General features: G+C 35.4%; 2 protein-coding genes across 5 annotated transcripts; both read right to left on the bottom strand.

Annotated features, from left to right (window-relative positions):
• Positions 1–2,915: 2,915 nt before the first annotated feature.
• On the bottom strand, positions 2,916–6,253 carry LOC111897011 (2-methoxy-6-polyprenyl-1,4-benzoquinol methylase, mitochondrial). Of its 4 annotated transcripts, XM_042897599.2 has the most exons (11): positions 6,042–6,253; positions 5,874–5,964; positions 5,696–5,785; positions 4,751–4,857; positions 4,522–4,648; positions 4,371–4,432; positions 3,981–4,139; positions 3,741–3,885; positions 3,590–3,661; positions 3,391–3,499; positions 2,916–3,294 (listed from the first exon to the last, which is right to left on the bottom strand). In XM_042897599.2, exons 4-11 carry the CDS (start codon positions 4,845–4,847, stop codon positions 3,193–3,195), a joined length of 873 nt encoding a protein of 290 aa, XP_042753533.1. In that variant the 5' UTR covers positions 4,848–4,857; positions 5,696–5,785; positions 5,874–5,964; positions 6,042–6,253; the 3' UTR covers positions 2,916–3,192. The 4 variants fall into 4 exon arrangements, with proteins under 4 accessions (XP_042753533.1, XP_023748772.1, XP_023748757.1 ...); XM_023893004.3 differs by lacking the exon at positions 5,874–5,964; XM_023892989.3 differs by lacking the exons at positions 5,696–5,785; positions 5,874–5,964.
• Positions 6,254–6,695: 442 nt separating this feature from the next.
• Positions 6,696–9,477, bottom strand: LOC111897032 (leucine-rich repeat extensin-like protein 3). Its single transcript, XM_023893012.3, has one exon. It carries the CDS (start codon positions 9,402–9,404, stop codon positions 7,044–7,046), a length of 2,361 nt encoding a protein of 786 aa, XP_023748780.2. The 5' UTR covers positions 9,405–9,477; the 3' UTR covers positions 6,696–7,043.
• Positions 9,478–20,280: the final 10,803 nt, after the last annotated feature.

The raw sequence follows: 20,280 nt of genomic DNA on the forward strand, positions 1-20,280 counted from the left end.
AGTACTTTTCATTTTCATTACTCATAACAAAATGATTAAAAAAACTTACAAACCTATTACATTGTCCTTAAATAGATTACAAACTTAATTTTTCGGCCACACTTCAATAAATTATAACATATACATTTTTCCGTGATCAATAAAACATTATCTAAATTGAATAACATCTTTAAGATGGTCTTGTTCTGTCATAAGCCCACAAATCTTCGTGTTCACACTACCAATCCATTTTTCTGCCATTTAAAAAATTTTAGTATCCATTATTTATAGTAGTCTTCTTTTAGGCCTGCTTTAGGTCTGCTAAGAGAATGTTTACACACTCATTAAGTATCTACTCATTTCATTTGTCTTCATCAGCTCTTTTCATCGCAATGAAAATATTATATATATATATGTTTAGGTTATTTTATTCAAACTAATTATTGTACATCTATCGTATGCTATGAGAATTACTAAGAGAATAAGTTGTTTAGCAATGCGAATACGTTCAACCTTACAAGAATATCGTCATTTTCATGCATTCTCGTTAAATCTTTTTTGTTCTCACACATTGTTTTTCACTCATTTTCATTATGACAGAATACGACCCAATAAAACATTCTGACAGAAATGAGAATAATAATAATAATAAGTGTATAATAACCTTATAGACGATTTAATTAGTGAGAATGTGTGTTAATGACAATAGTTATGTAAAATTGAACGTATTTATATTATCAAACAACATATTTTCTTTATCATTCTCATAACATACGATAGATATATAATAATTAGTTAGAATAGTTGAACCTAGCTCTCTCTCTCTCTCTCTCTCTCTCTCTCTATATATATATATATATATATATATATATATATATATAGTGAAAGAGAGAGAGAAATTAAATATCCTCCTACTTTTTATTCCTAAAAATGTTCATACCCAATTATATGATGACATGTGTCATTTTAGTATACTTAAATATCATTAAATAAGTATTAAATGTGACATATGTCATCATTTAATTGGGTATGAACATTTTTAGGAATAAAAAGTAGGAGGATATTTAATTTCTCACATATATATATATATATATATATATATATATATATATATATATATATATATATATATATATATTATTTATTTTTGTGAGACTGTGAGACACATTTTTTTATTTATTTTATTTATTTTGTGAGACCGTGAGACATATTTTTTTATTTATTTTATTTATTTTTAATTATTTTTAATTTTATTAATTTTTTTAGTTAATTTAAGTTCCGAAAATAATATTTAAAAAAAGAATTTTTGGATTTTTCCATTTATTTTGCATTTTAAAATTATTTTTTAGAATATGTACAGTGTAATATTCTATTAGAATATTTCACGTATTTTTCAAAAAAAAAAACGGAATTTTTTTTTATTATTTTTAGTTAATTCAAGTTCCGAAAATAATCTTTAAAAAAAGAATTTTGAGATTTTTCTATTTATTTTGCATTTTAAAATAATATTTTTAGAATATTCTATTAGAATATTTCACGTATTTAAAAAAAAACGGGATTTTTTTAGTTAATTCAAGTTCCGAAAATAATATTAAAAAAAAGAATTTTTGGATTTTTCCATTTATTTTGTATTTTAAAATTATTTTTAGATTTGGTCTCACGGTCTCACAAAATTAGAATGATCTCAAATGAATCTTAACCTCTATATATATATATATATATATATATATATATATATATATATATATATATATATATATATATATATATATATATATATATATATATATATATATATATATATATATATATATATATATATATATATATATATATAGTTGATAGTAGTTCATCCGATAAAATCCTAAATGATTTGGATTGACATCATGAAATGGATTAAGATCAAAACAAATATAACAATCTTTCTCTTCACAATACCAAAAACCACCATCTTGAGATGAACTCAATCTTATAAAAGTGAGAGAATATTAGAGTGAATAAAAGATTTACAACACTTTATATAGTATTTGAATTAGACGATAAATATAAAATAAAGTTAGGGTCAAAATCTAGACCACTTTATGTCCTGTAGTACTTTCCATCTAGTCAATCTACTCAGGCATGTACTATATTATACAATAAATATGTTAGATTCTAGAAACAAATTTTGTCGACGTTTCAAGGCATATGTCATATTCCGAACCAGGTTATACATGCTAAAAATGATTGGTGTGATTTTTGAAATACGATAACATAAGCATAAATTTTGATAACATAAACATTGATCTCGATTGCATAAACAGTAACAATTATTCATAACAATGCCAAATCCAAATTCAAATATTTGATTACAAAATACCGGAAGAGGTAACACGAGCATCACTTTATTGGGCATTTCTCATTCGGATGGAACCAATAGATGACGCACCTTCAATAAATTAGATAATCAAATAGTTGTGTGGTTAAATTTAATGGTTAATGTATTACCTGGATGTCTATTTTTATAATGTTATAGTATGAATTGAGCTATTACGTCATTAATATCTATTTTTATAATACTATAGTTATGTGTACCACTTTTTAATGGTATGACTATCGATTAAATGATTAATTAATTTTTACTATCGAGTGAACGTGTATATATATATATATATATATATATATATATATATATATATATATATATATATATATATATATATATATATATATATATATCCCAAACCCCAAACACCACTTAAACAGAATTCTCCATCCTCATTGGAATCTATTATTTAATTATAATCCCAAAAATCAGATTTCTTGAAAGCCATATCCTGAAAGAGTCTTGTATCAACATTTTACATGACTTAAAATCATAGACATACATATCATAATTCATATTAACTTTATTACTTAATTATTAGTTCAGTGTTCTAATTACGCAACCACGAAGATTCTTGTAACATTGACCACAAACATTAATCTTACTGTGTCAATGCAATCCTCCTGTATCTACGCATTTCTCTCACACATGATTTTAACCCTCAACCTATTAACTGAAGAACACCTTTCCAACAACTCCTGATACTACTGTTAGGCCACATGGAACAGTGTCTAACTTTCTTTTACATATTCAAAGTGTTGAACAAACAAATTGAAGCTAAATCTTTAGCAACTCCATCTTATTAACTTGAAATAAATTTGAATTAGAATCTAGAAAGAAATAAGCATCTAAAACTTCACCCCAGAATGGATTGCCACCACTCCTCCCACAAGATTCTCATACTCCACCTTTTGAAATCCAGCATCCGCAATCATTGAAGCAAACACCTCCTGCAAATCAATTACACCAAACCTTAACAACATTTTTTTTTTTTTGTTTTCATTAAGGTTGCTAGGGTCAACACTAAGTCAAACCATGAAACATACCTGAGGAGGAAAACGCCTAACACTTTCAACCAAATACTGATAAGAATCACGATCTCCTGCAACTAACTCTCCTACAACTGGAATAACCGAGAATGAATAGTAATCATACCTGTATCCAAAAAAGAAAACAAACACGATTAATAAAATAAACAAATAATGATATCATAAACACTCAAGTACAAGTTCAAAGAATACTAACAGTTGCTTGAAAACTGGAGCTTCAACATGGCTGAGTTCAAGACAAAGGAATCTCCCTCCTTTCTTGAGTATCCTGATAAAAAAAAATATATATTTATAAAACTTTTTTTTTCCCAAGTGTGTTTTGTTTATGAAAGAAATTTAGAAAGTACCTATATGCTTCAGCAAGAACCTTTTCTATGTGTGTAACATTCCTAATACCAAAAGCAATAGTGTAACCATCCATTGAATCATCTTCAAAATTGAGTTTTTCTGCATCTCCCTCAACCCATATGAGAGACCCCTGATCTCCAAGCCCTACATAAATTTGGTAAAAAAAAAAAAATTAAACTTATGTCTTTATGGGTGATAAAATTACAATTTTACCACTTAAACAATAGTTAGTTAGTTACCTCTTTGTTGGGCTCGTTTTTTACCAACATCCAACATATTTGGATTGATATCACAAACATAAATCTGAGTTTCTCTCTGCAAATCATCTTCAAGTGTGTCTTCTATGGCTCTGCGATTAACACTGTTGATTGTTTCTAGAATCCTAAAAGCAACATCACCTGTATGTAAAAGGTTAGGGCGTTTTTGTCTTTTTGTTTCCATTAAGTGATGTGTAGAATAGATAAAGTGGTGAATGGATAAATGATGTTTGTATGGGGAAAGTGTTGTATAAACAAAGAGTGATTCTTTTTTTTTCGGACTAAATGAACCTTCTGATTATGAGCAAATGACCGTTTTACCCTTTTGTCATGAAGTGATGCCAAATAACAAATACAAAGAGACAAACTAACCTGTCCCACCAGCTACATCAAGATGCTTCATCCCAGGAAACGGACTCAATTTTGAAACCAGTCTGAAAAATGTACAAACATTAAAAAAAAAAACCCTAATAGACAAATGAGGGAATATTTAAAAAAAGAAGTAAAAAGCGTTACTATTTACCTATCTTTCCACAACCTATGCAATCCACCACTCATCAAATCATTCATGATGTCATAATTTGATGCAACCTTGGTGAAGACATTCCCAACCAGTTGGCTTTTTTCTTCTTCATTTACTTCTTTAAATCCTGCAGTGTATTAAGACACCAATACAGGGGATTATCATTTCATTATAAAAATAATACGTAGATTCATCAGAAATAATAAATAATACAGAAAGGTTGAATTACCAAAGCTAGTGGCATGTGAATGCAATGTAGAAGCAGGAGTGAACATGGGTAATAGCTTGCTCCTCAATAATCTCCTACCAACCACTCTGAAGGCCATTCTTTCAACTCTATCAAAGTCAACAAACAGATTTTGACTTTGGATGTTAGATGGGATACCTTTAAAATAAAAATCCATACTTCAAAGTTCTTGAAAAGAAATGTAGATCAGATTAAGCATTATAACAATTACTATGAACAGAAAATGTTTGTGACAAATTGGATAACTTTTGCATGAAATTAATCACAAATAATATTACACACAACACATTATTGAAATACAACTATGTAAGGATAATGATGTTTTAGGGTCATAATCGTCTTGAAAGTTTCCTAGAAACATGATGCTTACAAAATGAATCATTCAACCTGATGTTGCTTTTTAATTAGAAGCGTTAATCTAACTATAATCAAGATACTGAATTGGAAATGATTCTGATTCAGTAGCATTCTAGATTTTCTTAATGTACAAACTGAATTGGTTTTTCCCACCATTTCAACCGAAATAAAAAATGTCTGTCAACAAAGTTGTATGTTAATTCATAACTTAAACATATACCTATCAGTGAATTAGTATTTCTTGCTAGCTATCATAACATGAATTATTTGTTTCCATCTTTTGCTTGCTTCCTATAGTATAAGGCAATAAGGGGTGTGATCATGAGATGTAGAAATAATATTTTTCTGTACCAAATCAAAGGTAATGTGGCGGCTATAATGGATTTGTATTACACCAATCCACTAGAAGTTCAAGGAATTAATCATAAATCAGATTTCCACATGAAAAGAATACATGTATTCCTCATTTCATTTATGTTATCAAATCAAATCCACAGTAATGAGCAGAGATCGATTCCCAAACAAAAAACTATTCTATTATTCACTTAAAGGAACAAGAAATCAACCCACCTTCGTTTCCTGTTTTACGCCTTTCTTTGACTGTTAAAATGAAAAAAGTGGAACCGAAGATTTTATAAAAACATCCATTCTACCTTCTACCTGGACCAAAGTTGACTGAAACTTAACATACAAGTTTAAAAAATTCCCATAGAAGTGAATTAATTTTTTCAGACATTTCATCAAACACCTGGACTGCATACTAAACAATGATCATATATGAAATTTCAATCCAGCCGTTTATGTACACATGGCATAGAAAATACTACAGATTACGCCATCTATAGCAAGAAAAGAAATTCGTATTATGTTAGAAAAGGGCGATATTTAATTTCTATCGGTGAAAACTGAAATATACCACAATGTAATAGGCGTTTCCGGAGCCGTAGGCAGAAGGATGTGCAGTCGGCGCCGGCTAGAGGAGACGATATACGAGAGCGAAGCAGAACTGCGGAAGTGAATCAGTGATGCTGTTGTCGTGTCGGAGAAGTGAATGAAATAAACTCAGAAAGCTTGATGGGGTGGATCGGACCATCTCTTTGGTTAATACCCTTTTTCACTACTAACTTTCTTCAAAAACATAACCGACTTATAAATTCACATATGCCACGTGTAACATTTTTTTCGACAAAATACAAATAACAATAACATATTTTACATTTTTATACAAATAAACTTTTACCCTATATTAATGAATTTACATTTTGATAATAATCTACAGATAAAATTACATAAATGGTCCTTGGTTGGCAAATCGTGTGCCTCACCTACTTGTCCCTTGCAGCTTATTTGATTGTAACCTTTATTTCCATTAATTCTTGCTGTATGTAACAATTATATATGAACATAAGACTTTTACGTTTGTAATTCCGTTTCTATGGTATGACTTTGAAGTAAACATGTAATTTAGGGTTGCTAAGTTGACTAAGTCATCTAATTTCAAGCTGGAACACGTTGTTCGTAGAATTAATGGATACACATAAACTTAGTTGGATATGCTATGAACTCAATATATAGAAATGGAGATTTTTATTACAGAATAATAGATCTTTGTTCACATATAAATATAAAAATGAATGAAAGTATGCTACATTTCCTAATTTCCAAAGTCGAAGTATACATGAAAATATGACAAAAAGTATAATATTGAACACAACAAATTAAGTGATTAATTTCACAAACAAATTAAACGAAAGCCCCTAAAAAAGATCACGCCCAACAGAACCTTCAATCTCAACTCCTCGTATTCCCAAAAAGTTTCAGACTATGCACGATATCTTTGATTTGAAGGAAGATTAATGGTGAATGTTAAGTGTGTATGTATGTAATGTGTATAGGTTTTGATTTGGATTCCGTTGGATCAATAGTAGGGGATTACAGGTGGTGGTGGAGAGGCGTAGGAAACTCCGAACACTGGTGGAAGAGGCAGGTTATCAAAAGGTGGTGGTGGTGGGAGTGTTGGTGGTGGAGGAGACGGTGATTGTTGGGGTGGTGGCTGATGCCATTGTTGTGGTGGTGTATATGAATGATGGTATGTAGGTGATGGTGGTGATCGAGTTTGTGGTGGTTGGTGGTGCCATTCTTGTGGTGGAGGTGGTGGTGGGGAAGAAGAGGGGGTTTCACATGGTTGGGGAGGAGGTGGCGGTGGTGGAGTGCAGTCAGATGAGGATGGTGGTGGTGGGGATGAGTAATGTGGAGGTGGTGGTGGTGATGAATAGTGAGGTGGAGGTGGTGGTGGTGAATGGGGAGGTGGAGGTGGGGATGAGTACTGTGGAGGTGGCGGAGGTGATGAGTAATAAGGTGGAGGTGGTGGCGGTGAATGAGGAGGTGGAGATGAGTAGTGTGGTGGAGGTGGGGGTGAGTATTGTGGAGGTGGTGGTGGCGATGAGTAATGAGGTGGTGGTGGTGGTGGTGATGAGTAGTGTGGTGGGGGTGGTGGTGATTGCGGTGGTGGAGGTGGTGGTGAACAAGGAAGAGGTGGTGATGGTGATGGCGGTGGAGGCGGTGACGGAGATGGAGGTGGTGGTGATGGTGGAGGTGGTGACGGAGACGGAGGTGGTGGTGATGGTGGAGGTGGTGACGGAGACGGAGGTGGTGGTGATGGTGGTGGAGGTGGTGGTGATTGTGGGGGTGGAGGTGGTGGTGAATGGGGAGGAGGTGGTGGCGATGATTGTGGTGGAGGCGGTGGTGGCGATTGTGGTGGTGGAGGTGGTGGCGATTGCGGTGTTGGTGGTGGTGGTGGAGGTGAATGAGGAGGTGGTGGTGGCGGTGATTGTGGTGGGGCAACACGTGTTACAGGTGAAGATTCAAAAGTTGGAGGTGGTGGTGCATGTCGATTGTTTGGCGAGACTTGCCAAGTCGGAGGCGGTGGTCGAAGGTTGGGTTTTGAAGAACTTCTATCCGTAGGCGGCGGTGGAGGACGTGATCTCATATTTGGTGAAGTCTCAAAAACAGGAGGCGGTGGAGTAGCCTTGACTTTTTGCCTTGGTGGCTGAGACAGTTTTGGAGCTGGTGGAGCAGGCGGTGTTCTTCTCCTAGACTGAGATTCCGACTTAGAGCGCGGTGGAGATGGAACTGGAACCGGCGATGGAGAAACACCACACTGCAACTTACTACAATCAACAGGACGTGCATCACCAGAAGAACACTCCCTTCCAGAACGTTGATTCGCTTTCCCAACAATACAATTCTTACCATCATCAAACACCTTGCCACCGCCACTTCCGGTGGCAACACATGACGGCGCTTCTCCAGTAAAGTAATTGTTAGAGAAAGTAAAGTTTTGCAACCTGGGTAACTTACAAATACTGTCCGGCACCACCCCTGTCAACTTGTTATGTGCCACATTCAGCTGCTCGACACTCCTCATTCCGGCTATCGCCGCCGGCAGCGGCCCTTGAAGACTGTTGAAGCTCACGTCGAAAACCGTCACCTTTTTCAAAGCTCCAATTTGCACCGGCAAACAGCTCGTCAAATTGTCGTTCATGAGAATAATCTCATTCAACGTCGACCCCATTTGTCCAATACTCGCCGGAAGACACCCACCGAGATCGTTGTTGGCCAAAACAAGCACTGACACCGGCGAATTACCCAAATTCGGAGGAATACCGAACTTAAACCGGTTATCGTTCAAGAAAACTGCATCAAGATCCTTATCGAAAAGTTTAAATGGAACAGACCCTTCAAATTCATTGAACCGGAGGTCCAAGAATTTCAAAACCGGCAACGATAAAACCACCGTGGGAAAAGCCCCGACGAAACGGTTGTTGCTTAAATCAAGCTCGAAAAGGAGCTTAAGCTTCTTGAACGTTTTTGGAACAGTACCGCAGAACCGATTGGAGTTAATGTGGAAGACAGCGAGGTCTGTTAGAAGGCCGAGCTCCGGTGGGAGGTAACCAGCAATATCAGCATGGTTGAGGTCAATTCCGGCAACCACTCTATTAGAGCTGTTTAACAAGGAAGGAGCACAGAACACGCCGCCGTAGGAACAAACGGCTGGGCCAGTCCAGTTGGCGGTGAAGTTGGACGGGTCGGAAAAGATGGCGGTTTTCCATGCTTGAAGAGCAATGTATGCTCTCCGGAGACTTGGATTCTCGAAAACAAGATTGTTCACATCATCTGCGTCATTGTCATTGTCATCGGCGGCGGAGGTGACGTGGAGGAAGGCGGCTGAGACGAGGAGGGTGAGAAGGAGGAGGAAGTGTAAGCGCGGCGGATGCATATTTTCTGAGGGAGAGAGAAAGAGAATTGTGTATGAGAAAATGGCCCAACTGGCCAATGCGTGTTTTCTGTTAATTCCCTCAATGTCTGTATATAAAGGGGATTTATTAATATTATTTTTTTATTAAATTCAATTGATTTTGTATGGATATTTAATTATTTTTAGAACTAATATTAGAGAAATTGATTCACCTGCCACCCAACCCATGTTAAGTTCCTTTGCTTCCCTGGCTTTTTTCTGTTACTTCCATTCCAAAAATAAAAAAATGTTTAAATAAATAATAATAAAATGAAATGAACAACATTTTTACTTACATTCACGAGTAACATGTGTATAGCCTAGGTTACACAAATAAATAATTAAAAATTGTAATTTATAAGCTGTTGTAAACTATAGTAAATAGTTATTGAGTATTTATTTTAAAAACAATTATAAATCCAAAATTACAATTGATTATTTATATTATGTGATTACTGATTAATATCATGTTAAGAAACAAATAGTAGAACATATTAACATGATAATTTGTAGGACATATGACATATTAACACGGTTTGGATGGATTTTGTTGGTGCACCAATTTTCTTTTTAAAGCCATGTATATTAAAGTTCAATTTAATAAATACCAAATCAAATCAAAAGTAACATCATCGTAATCATGTAATGATTTACAACATGCAAAAAGGAAATTAGACTGGAAAATAATTTACCAAAAAGTAGAAAGTGATCCCTTTAGAAACAAAAGACTAAGAATTTTAAATATTAAATAATACTAAATATTTATGGTTTTGTAGAAGGCACCGGCAAGAATAAAAGTCAGATAATCATCAAAGGGACAATATGACAACCCAGCACGTTGCCAGAATTTAGAGGGAAAAGAGATTTAAATATTCAATAACAAAAGCACACAATAAATAAATAAGTATTTAACGTTGGTAATTCAGATTGAATTTTTGTCATACATCTTTATACTTAAAAATAAGAAAAGAGTTATAAAATTTTGTCAATATTTTTTTTACGAAATTAAATTAGTATTATTTAGTTTGACATTTATAAAATACATCTTTTTCTTAATAAAATTTACGCATACCAAACATTCCGTGAGCTTTAGTTACAATAGTCAGAAGTAGTGGAGGGTTTGTACTTTGTAATGTTATTGATTAATTAATACTTAAAAGAACAGCTTTCAATACTCTTGATATATTGTAAAAAGAGTTTCAAACTTTCAATGCTGTTTTAATAAAAACCAAAACACATCAATTAAAAACGCTAACATTTTAAAAATAGGAGTAGTAGGAATCCACTTAGTAGGAAGGAGCGGGACCCACGAAAACGGCGATTGTTTTACGCGTTTAGGTGGCGCCGTGACTGACGGCGTCATGAGAATATTTCATGTTGGCATCATCCTCTTTGTATTCTAAAAGTATAAACTTTTTTTTTTCCTTTTCATCTTTTACATATTCTAAAGAATTTACATGGTCCTAAAATAAATAAATATATAATTAATTTCAACAGAAATCATTTTAAGTCTTAAAATTTTGTATATGAGCAATTCTAGTGGTTTCGGTTTGTTGCGATTTTATTACTAACATTGTTAAACATAAACGTTAAGCCATTATGAAATAATTGTTTTGTGCACATTACAATCCACATATTCTGTAAATTTCATATTTTCATATTCATTATTTGTTATTTTTATTATTATTTAATTATTTTTAATATTTGTATTTATGAAGATTATCCATAAAAATAAAATAAAAAAATTAACCGAAATTATAATATTTACTATAATAAGAAGACAATTTCTTTAATTTACTCAAAATATGTATTGGGTTGGGCCAAGGCAATGTTATTTGTGGGACATGACTCATGAGAATATGAATCAAGTTTGAGAGATAAGACATGAGAGATATGGGCCAAGAAGAGGAAGTGGGTCAAGGTGTTTCTTTAGGCTGCTGGGATTTGAAAAAGATTCAACAGTAATTTCCGAAATTTTTTGGAAGTATGTTTCTAAAGCGAGGACAATGCTTTGAAATCAAATTAATTAATTACAAATGAGTAGAAACTATGGTCATATAAATGTTATTATTAGTTTTTGAAACCTTAGGAGTGTTTAGTAGGTGTTAATCGAAAATAAAATATGATTCTTTTTTAGAACTATAAATATATGTTATAATTATAAATTAACTTTATTTATGTATATACTTCAATGAATACAAATTGATGTAATTTATAATTACGATTTATTTTTATTTAATTGAAATTTTTTTTTCTAAATAATATTTATATTTATTATTTATTAATTTTATTTTATTTAGTTTACTGTTTGTTAGTAACAAACAATATTTTTGAACGGCTATTTCAAACTAACCAAACATAATAGTGAAATATATTCGTTCATTCTATTATTTTGCTCACTTTATTACATTGTTTATTCATTTTTTTAATATCCTATTACATTATATATTTTTACCTTAGTAATAAGAAATCACAATCACTTTTTACTAAATAAATAATTATTATTATAGTTTCAAATTACAGGAATTATTCAAAGTTCAAACATTACCTAACCTTTTTTAAGGTAAAAAATATTACAATAACATATATGGCCGCCATTGGACTTCAAAATAGATATTGCTTTCTTGATGATGCCAAGATTTAGAAGAATATAATTATTTTTCCTCACTCTATTTTTCCTTAAAATTGAATTTTTATAAAGATTTTTTTCTTTAAATGCGCAAGAAGAGTATGGGAAAAATATTTATGTCGAAGGTCCAATTATCTGTGATGACTCTATCTTCTATATCCAACTCCCCCACTATAACCATTGGAGCTAAATTTGGTGAGAACTTGATGATGAAGACGGTTAATTAAAAAAAAGAAATGGAGAAGTATGACTTTTGCTTTGAAAAATATGATGCTTCTCATTCTAATCATTCTAAAAAATTGTACTTAGGTATGAATTCTGACATATATATATTATCTTATATTGACTTGTGTGCAGGTTTCTAAATTGCATGACAAGCCTCAAGCCATGATAAGTAATTCTCAGGCCTCAAGCCATGGCAAGTAATTGTCAGGTGTTAAATATGAGGAATATAATAATATAGGATTTTGAAAAAACCGTAAAGCGCGACCCAACATTTGAATATGCACGGCACACATTTAAATGAAAAGCTCGACGTGACGCCGCAAGTGCACAAAACCCTTGGGTTTCGTGTTTTGGGCTCTATTTAAGTACTCTATCAACTAAGGTTTCCTTGATCACCGGCCTCCATCATTCCAAAGCAAACCCCTGCCCCCCTTTGATTATTTTTGTGAGATCTTGAGCTTTTGAGTGGATTTTGGTGAAAAAAAGGAGCTTTAGTGTCATTGGTGTTCTGAGGAATTCATTTCAGTGAAGATTCAACCCCCCACATTGCTTCTGGACCTCTATAAATGATCCTTGTAATTTATAAAATTTTAATTTTTATGGAAATTGGTCCTACGTTTAACGCCCTGTACCGAATCGTTACCCATTTGGGGTGTGGGTGACGTAATGTAGATGATTCGGGTGTTCGGATTGGGTTTTGGAGCCAAGGGTTAATTTGGTAAAATGGCAGCACGAGCTTTTATGAAAATTGGATTTTTATTCGGGAAATTTTTATGGAAAGTATGTGTTAATAAAAGTGTAGAGATACTCGTTACCTTTTCATGGATATAAGGATCGTCGAAATCAGATTTATAACGAAGAAGTTATGGCCTTTAGAGTATTTTTAGTGTTTAAGAGGAAACCCTAGTATGCGGGGCGTACATAGGGAGTATGCGGGGCGTACTAATGCGAAGGGCAGTACGCTGGACGTACATTGGTGTACGCTTAGCGTACCCAAAAAGAAGGATCGCAAAGCCTCGGCCTCGTACGTTGGGCATACAAGAAGTGCTAAAATCCTAATTTTTGAGTATGTATACCCTATTTAAGCACCTTAAGTCTTTAGGGCTAGCCTCTTTACCAGCCCCCAAACCTCCTAAATCCCTAAATCGACCCTTTAGCCTCTTTGTGGTGTTCTTGAGCTATTAAGAAGACTTTGGTGCCCCCTCCTGGAAGAATCTCTACGTTCTACAATGCCTTTAATACTTCATTAACTCAAGCCATGCTAACATATGCATGCGTTATTCTGTGCAGTTAACGACATGGATGTTTTAACAAATAAAGCATTTGCAGAATGCTCGAGAAGAACTATTGTCCCAATCAAACATTTGGGTGGTGACACTATCATAATAAAACTATGGTGTAAAACCTACAAGGTGAGGAATTGTTGAGCATTCTTCTTTGACATAAACTAAAAGAAATGGTAAACCACATCATTTGAGCGGTCCACATCAACACGCTCCAAGTCCTACGTGATAGATCAATTGCAGAGTACTAACAATATTTTGGATACGATAGTGTTTGAATCATGAACCTCCTATGTAGAATTCTACTCCTCAACTACTAAGCTATTATCGTTGGGCTCTTTGACATAAACTATTCGACATTACATAACAAATTTCAAAATAAAAGCTCTCAATAACTCTTTTGAGTAGCTTTTGGATTATAAGTTTTTTTGTTATAAAATAAAAGTTTTAAGTAAATTTGTCAAAACCAAAATAATACCAAAGATTGTTTAACGTTTTGCAAAATCTCAATAATAAAATTGGAAGATGTTACCAAAATAAACTCATATTCAAATATTCTCACAAATTCTTAATAATTTGCTTCAAACCATAAAATAAAAATTAGATAAAATACATCTTAATTAGTAAAAGAAACAAGTAAAGCTTGTACAACCAAACAATTTTTTTTTATTTAATTTGAATTTTAAAAAAGTTTAAGATAAAAAAAACTCTTAAAGCACGTTGTTAAGGCTATAATCTAACGTTTTTTTTAACATATTTGATTGATTGATTATATTATATTAGTAAATATTATATGACTATGGTTCGGTCATTGCAATCAATAGTTTGTTCACATGACTTTGTGGTCATTCCTCAACATGTGTACTTCAATGATTCGTATAACACTTATATGTTAATCACCTACCGTGACGATGTTTCAACTAAATAGTTGGCTTTGACGTTGACTCAAAAACAGTTTGATTAAATTATATTGGAGGCTAATATTTATCTTCACCCGTATGGGTGGAGATTTGACTTATAGGAAAAAAGCTGAATGGTATAGATTTGAAGTATATGCCCAATTTTATTTAGGATCAAATCAGATTTCCATCATGAAATGATACGGAAGCATTCTTGATATTTGTGAGGCCCATATAAAGCTCTTAATTTTGATGCATATTTTACAATAGTTTACTTACGTCTTAAAATGCTTTATATATTGTAGAGTAACTAGATAAGAATTGAACCTCGATATTTTGGGACTTCCTTTTACAGTATACTCATGATATAGTGGGACATAGCTGACATAATTTTAAGGTAACCTTTTCTTGAGGGTTTTGTTGAAGTTTAGTTTCAATTATGGATACGAAATGAAACTTCAAAGTTACAGTTGAATTATTTTTGCATCGACACTTGCTAATATAGCTCTTTGGACTTCATAATTAATTACATTATATTACAGGTGATTATATAATACAAACTCTAGGATAATATCATCGTACCCCATTTTCTTTCTGACTTTATAATGATATTCAATGGCTCCATAGAGATTATCCATTATCTAGCCCTAGTGTAATTAGAAGTCTATAATAAGAACCCATTAGGTTTCTTGATCGGGTTTAACGTGTTCCATTAAAGAAAAAACCGAGTTTAACTGGATTGGTTCAAGAAAGAAAACGGGTTCAGTTAGGTCAGTTAAACCAAAAAATAAACCGGTTAAACATGAATAAAAATTAGTGGCAAAAAGACGACAAAATCGATTCTTATTTATTTATTGATTGATTAAAATCAACTTATACTTGGAGTAAGTCGGGTCTAAACTAGATCTCAACATGTTTACGGTGTGGAAGTGTGAAATGAAATATCTATTTTAAAATGAAAAAGTTTGTTTGACAATTTTTAACAAAAAACCCCAAATAACTTTTTGATGTGACATTGGCTCTGACCATCGGCTCTCAGAGTGTTTGCTATCGCCGGAGGGATCTGCAAAGTCACAACAAAGAAGACCTTCAACAGTTTCCCGGGAGGAGGTCCCAAGAAGATGCTCCGGCGGTCAAGTCAGTGGGAGATATCTGGGTGAGAGTGATGAGAACTAAGAGAGATCACTTACTTCTCAAGGTAGGGCGGAGGCCCTTTTATACTAAGGATCATCACTGTTCCGTACAGGGAACAAGGAGTGCAGTTCCGATAGAATCCGTTACTCTGATTGGCTAATCATGTCCCCTGTTGTGTCGGGGCCAACAATTGGCTCAGGCGTTAGTGCTCTGGGCATACTCTTTGTCGCCTAGAGACGTTGTATTTGTCCTGTAGCGGGGATGCTCTTGGCGAGGCCGAAATTCTCGCGTGGGCGTTCCACTTTGAGGGAATGCCCGGGCGCTAGAGCCCTTATTGAGGCATGCAAGCTAGGCTAGCTGGAGGATCTTTCGACCAGGGGATCCCACTCCTGGCCCGCTCTAGGAGGCGCTTCATCAAGTCCCCTAGTCTAGTAGTCATAGCTTTGCTAGCTAGCTATGATGTTCTGGACTTAATAGCTATGTACACGTATTGTGAAGTTGTTCTCTCGTCGCTTCATTTTCGGCGATGTGACCGCTTATCCCTTCTGGCGGTTACGTCACTTGTCAGGTTTTTCAAAAGCCCTGCCTTCTGCTTTCTTTCTTATATATGGAGGAACTCTTCGTCTTTCTCACTTTCTTTCTGCACTTTATCCTCCTTTTCTTCTTTCCAGTGATTTCCTGTTATGGCAACTCCGGCTGGTCTTGTTCTTACCCCTTATGAGTTTGACAACCTGTAGGAGACCTATGGTTTGTCTCCAGCCGATGGGGTGGATTTCCTTGTTCCCGGTGCCGTGATCACTTCCCTTTTGGTCGGGAAGGTCGACGTTTACTTAAAAGCGCTCAACGCTGGCCTTCGTCTGCCTTTGACCGACTTCCAGAAGGAGCTCCTTCGCCGTAACGTTTGCAGCGTCCAAATGCTGACTCCTAATGCGGTTCATAAAATGGTGGCCTTTGAAATGATATGTCGAGCTAACAACATCATCCCGAACTTATTTTCCTTCAAATACTTCTGTCGATTTGGGGCTATCGGCGACAAGTACACCTTTTCTGCTCCTCGTGGGGGGCATGGTCTTGTTCTGGACAGTAAGACACCAAAGAATTGGCAGGAGAAATGGTTATGGTTCAATCGGGAGTTACTTGGTCGAGAGCCCTGTCGAGCGAACAACTTTTCCGATGTCACTCCAAAGCTATTCCCTTACAACCAAGACACTACTGATTTCTTGAAGACTCTTCAAGTAGATGCCGACAGGTTATCTGAGGTCTTGCTTGCTGGCGTTGGGATGAGCTCAAGCTAGCGTGCCCGTGGTGAGATGTCGATTTTCTTCACTGTCTCTAATGGTAGTATTGCTATTCTCCTGCTCCTCCTCTACCTTTGTTTTTTTATATATAATAATCGGTTGACTGGTTATCGCTTTCACAGGTACTGAGTGTTCCGTTTCCATGGATGTCATCCTCCGGAAATGGTACCAAGGGAAGTTGGAGCACCGTGTGGTGGATCTGCATGAGACCCTTCCTCCGCCTTGCTTCCTTAGTCATCCGTCGTTTGTGGTGGCTCGGCCTTTGGGGAGTTCTTCAACGACGGAAATCGGACCTGCTCCGTTCATTCCTTCGCCCATGACCCTAGTCGTCCGGCTTGCCGAGGGGCCCTCCGGTGAAGTGGTGTAGGATAGCAAGGAAGGGATCATGTCAAGTGTTCGTTGTGCCATGGCAAATCGGAAAGCTATCCAAACAATGGGTGAACCCTCTCTTGGAGATGGTTATGGCTAGATTGGGAGGCGTGTTATGCAGAGGCATGGATTTGCACGTTTGATGTCTTCAATCTCTTCCGATCCTGGTGTTGTGGTGGTTATACCCAATGATGACGTTCAACAGTCTAAGGGTTGTCAAGGGGCATCTAAGCAGCTCATCATGTCGGCAACTATTATGCTTGTGTTTCCTTCTACCCACCGCTCGTCGAGTGGTAGGGCACAGGTTACGCACCGTGAGCCTGTTCCTATGGAGGGTTTACATGGGCCTCCTATCCCTGGTGCACCCCCATTTGTCCCGTGGTGGGATCTTCGTAAAGACTCTCGATTATCTATCTGTGAAAATGCTTTAGAGTTTGCTCTGATGGGTTTTAGCCACAAGAACTTTCCTATGTGCGCATGCAAAACCCTAATGCTTGGATCTAGGCTTTCTAATAAACATGCTTTGAGTCCAAGTCTTCTAATGACTAATTAGGTTAAATAACAACATTGAAACAGATCTAGAATCATACCTTTGAGTTCCTTGTTGATCTTGAGGTCTTGGAGCTTCTAGAGTCACAAATGTCACTCCTCTAATGGCTTACAAACACCAATAGCAAGAAGAATGATTTAGGAGAGAGGAGAGGGGAGGAATTCGACCAGAGATTCCTTACTTTTGATTAAGTCCCGAATTCCCTATGCCATGGGGTCTATTTATACTTGTAGACTCCTTAAGGGTTACAACCTAAACCCTAATTGGATAATCTTCTCTTAAGGCTATCCAAATCCATTCCATTGATAAGCATATGGACGATTTTAGCTATCCTAAAGCTCTTAGAATTCGTCCATACCATATCCAAATGGATTTACAGTCTAAAGCTTAACTATCAAACAATTGACAGTTTATACCCCTTTATTTAATTAATCTCTTTAAGTCACCAAATTAATTCTAATTAATTCTATGACTTATATTAATTAAATAACAATATATATTATTCATTATATTATTCTCATAATATATTAATAATATTTACTCTCTCTTATTAAATCATCCTATCAAGTTGCTATGGTGAAGGCAACCCAAAAGGACCATGCACAACCGGATCAAATACTTGCCTACTATAGTTACAGCCTTAGACACTATTCCAACAGTCTCCCACTTGGATAAGTCTAGTAACTATACAAGTACAATTCGGTTTGCAATCGTAGCTCTCAAAGACGCTGTCAACTCTGATCTAATCAATCTTGTCCTTTAGATAAGGGAACGTACAGTCCTCTGTTAGATATCATGCTGACAATCCTATGGAATGGTTAGTCAAGCATTTAGGTTTCTCGATCTCTGATTTATTTGACATAGAACTTAATCGAACACATCAATTCAGTTCTGACCGGGCCTGACACATAAGTCAAATCAAATCATCGAGCGGCCGAGATATCGCTTTTACCTTCTTAGATAAAAGTTACAGATAAACTTCGACTTATATGCATTTACTTATTCCTTAACCAACTATACACAACAATGCGTTTATAACACCGAGTTACTGATGCGTTTTCGCATTATCAATGTACAACCAATTAACAAATAATAAACCATATATCTAGGTTTTAAGACTATATGATATTATCGTCTTGCGATCACCCTTTTATATCTTATTCCATAAGGTGATTCCAGCAAGCGCGGGTTTATTCCAATGCTCAAAACTAGTTCATAAGCACTCATGAATGTTGCAGCAACCCTTTGCTATGTCTAACACCATTTAGACATTCTACACACCAATTCATGACAATCTTCATTCATATCTACTCCCAACATATGAACGATTGTGGACCATTTGAACAATTCGATTATTCCTAATAATTTCAATTATTCTGGAAGTCAAAACATGCAAAGTGAAACAATAGCTAAACAATTAACATAAGATAGTAACATTACTCATAAATAAAACTCCTTTATTTAATCATCAAATGTCAATTACATTTATCTATTACACGTTTCTAATACTATCTAATCTATGCTAATATCATCCTTCAGCCCAATACTCCTAGCATACTGTAAGTGCTTAACCCTACTCAGTCCCTTCGTAAGCTGATCTGTTGGGTTATCTTCTGATGATATCCTCTTCACTACGAGTTGTCCTTCTTCTACACGATGTCTAATGAAGTGATATTTTCTGTCGATATGTCTTGATCTACCATGATCCCTCGGTTCCTTGGTCAAGGCAACCGCGCCTTCGTTATCACAGAAAATCTCTACTGGCTCCTTTATGGCAGGTACAACTCCAAGATCACCGATGAAGTTCTTTAGCCATATTGCCTCCTTCGACGCTTCGCTCGCTGCAATGTACTCTGATTCGCACGTTGAATTAGCTACGGTTTCTTGCTTGGAACTCTTCCATGTCACTGCTCCTCCATTTAGGGTAAAGACCCAGCCCGACTGCGAACGATAGTTGTCCCTGTCGGTCTGAAAGCTGGCGTCACTATACCCTCGCACCTTCAAGTCATCACTCCCTCCGAGGACTAAGAACCATTCCTTCGTCCTCCGAAGGTACTTAAGGATATTCTTCACCGCAATCCAATGTGCTTTGCCAGGATTCCCTTGATATCTGCTAACCATGCTCAAAGCGAAGGCTACATCAGGGCGAGTACAAGTCACAACGTACATGATTGAGCCAACTGCGGAAGCGTATGGTACTCGACTCATTTCTGCTATCTCAGCTTCGGTACTCGGACTTTGAGTCTTACTCAATTTGGCATTACTTTGTATCGGTAGTTCTCCCTTCTTTGAGTTTTCCATACTAAAACGTTTTAGTACTTTCTCTAAGTAAGTGTTCTGACTAAGTCCAATTAGTTTCTTACTTCTTTCTCTCACTATCCTTATTCCCAAAATGTAAGAAGCCTCTCCGAGGTCCTTCATAGCGAAGCACTTCCCGAGCCAGGACTTAACCTCCTGCAGAGTCGGGATGT

This window comes from Lactuca sativa, chromosome 8 (assembly GCF_002870075.4).
Source record: "Lactuca sativa cultivar Salinas chromosome 8, Lsat_Salinas_v11, whole genome shotgun sequence".
Taxonomy (NCBI): Eukaryota; Viridiplantae; Streptophyta; class Magnoliopsida; order Asterales; family Asteraceae; genus Lactuca; species Lactuca sativa.

Excerpts from the sequence above, each read along its gene's own strand:
- LOC111897011 (XM_023892989.3), bottom strand. The coding sequence starts at position 4,847 with ATGGCCTTCAGAGTGGTTGGTAGGAGATTATTGAGGAGCAAGCTATTA. Across the intron at positions 4,433-4,521 it reads CATAGGTTGTGGAAAGATAG|ACTGGTTTCAAAATTGAGTC; the intron begins GTAAATAGTAAC and ends TACATTTTTCAG. Across the intron at positions 3,662-3,740 it reads GTTCTTGCTGAAGCATATAG|GATACTCAAGAAAGGAGGGA; the intron begins GTACTTTCTAAA and ends TTTTTTTATCAG.
- LOC111897032 (XM_023893012.3), bottom strand. The coding sequence starts at position 9,404 with ATGCATCCGCCGCGCTTACACTTCCTCCTCCTTCTCACCCTCCTCGTC.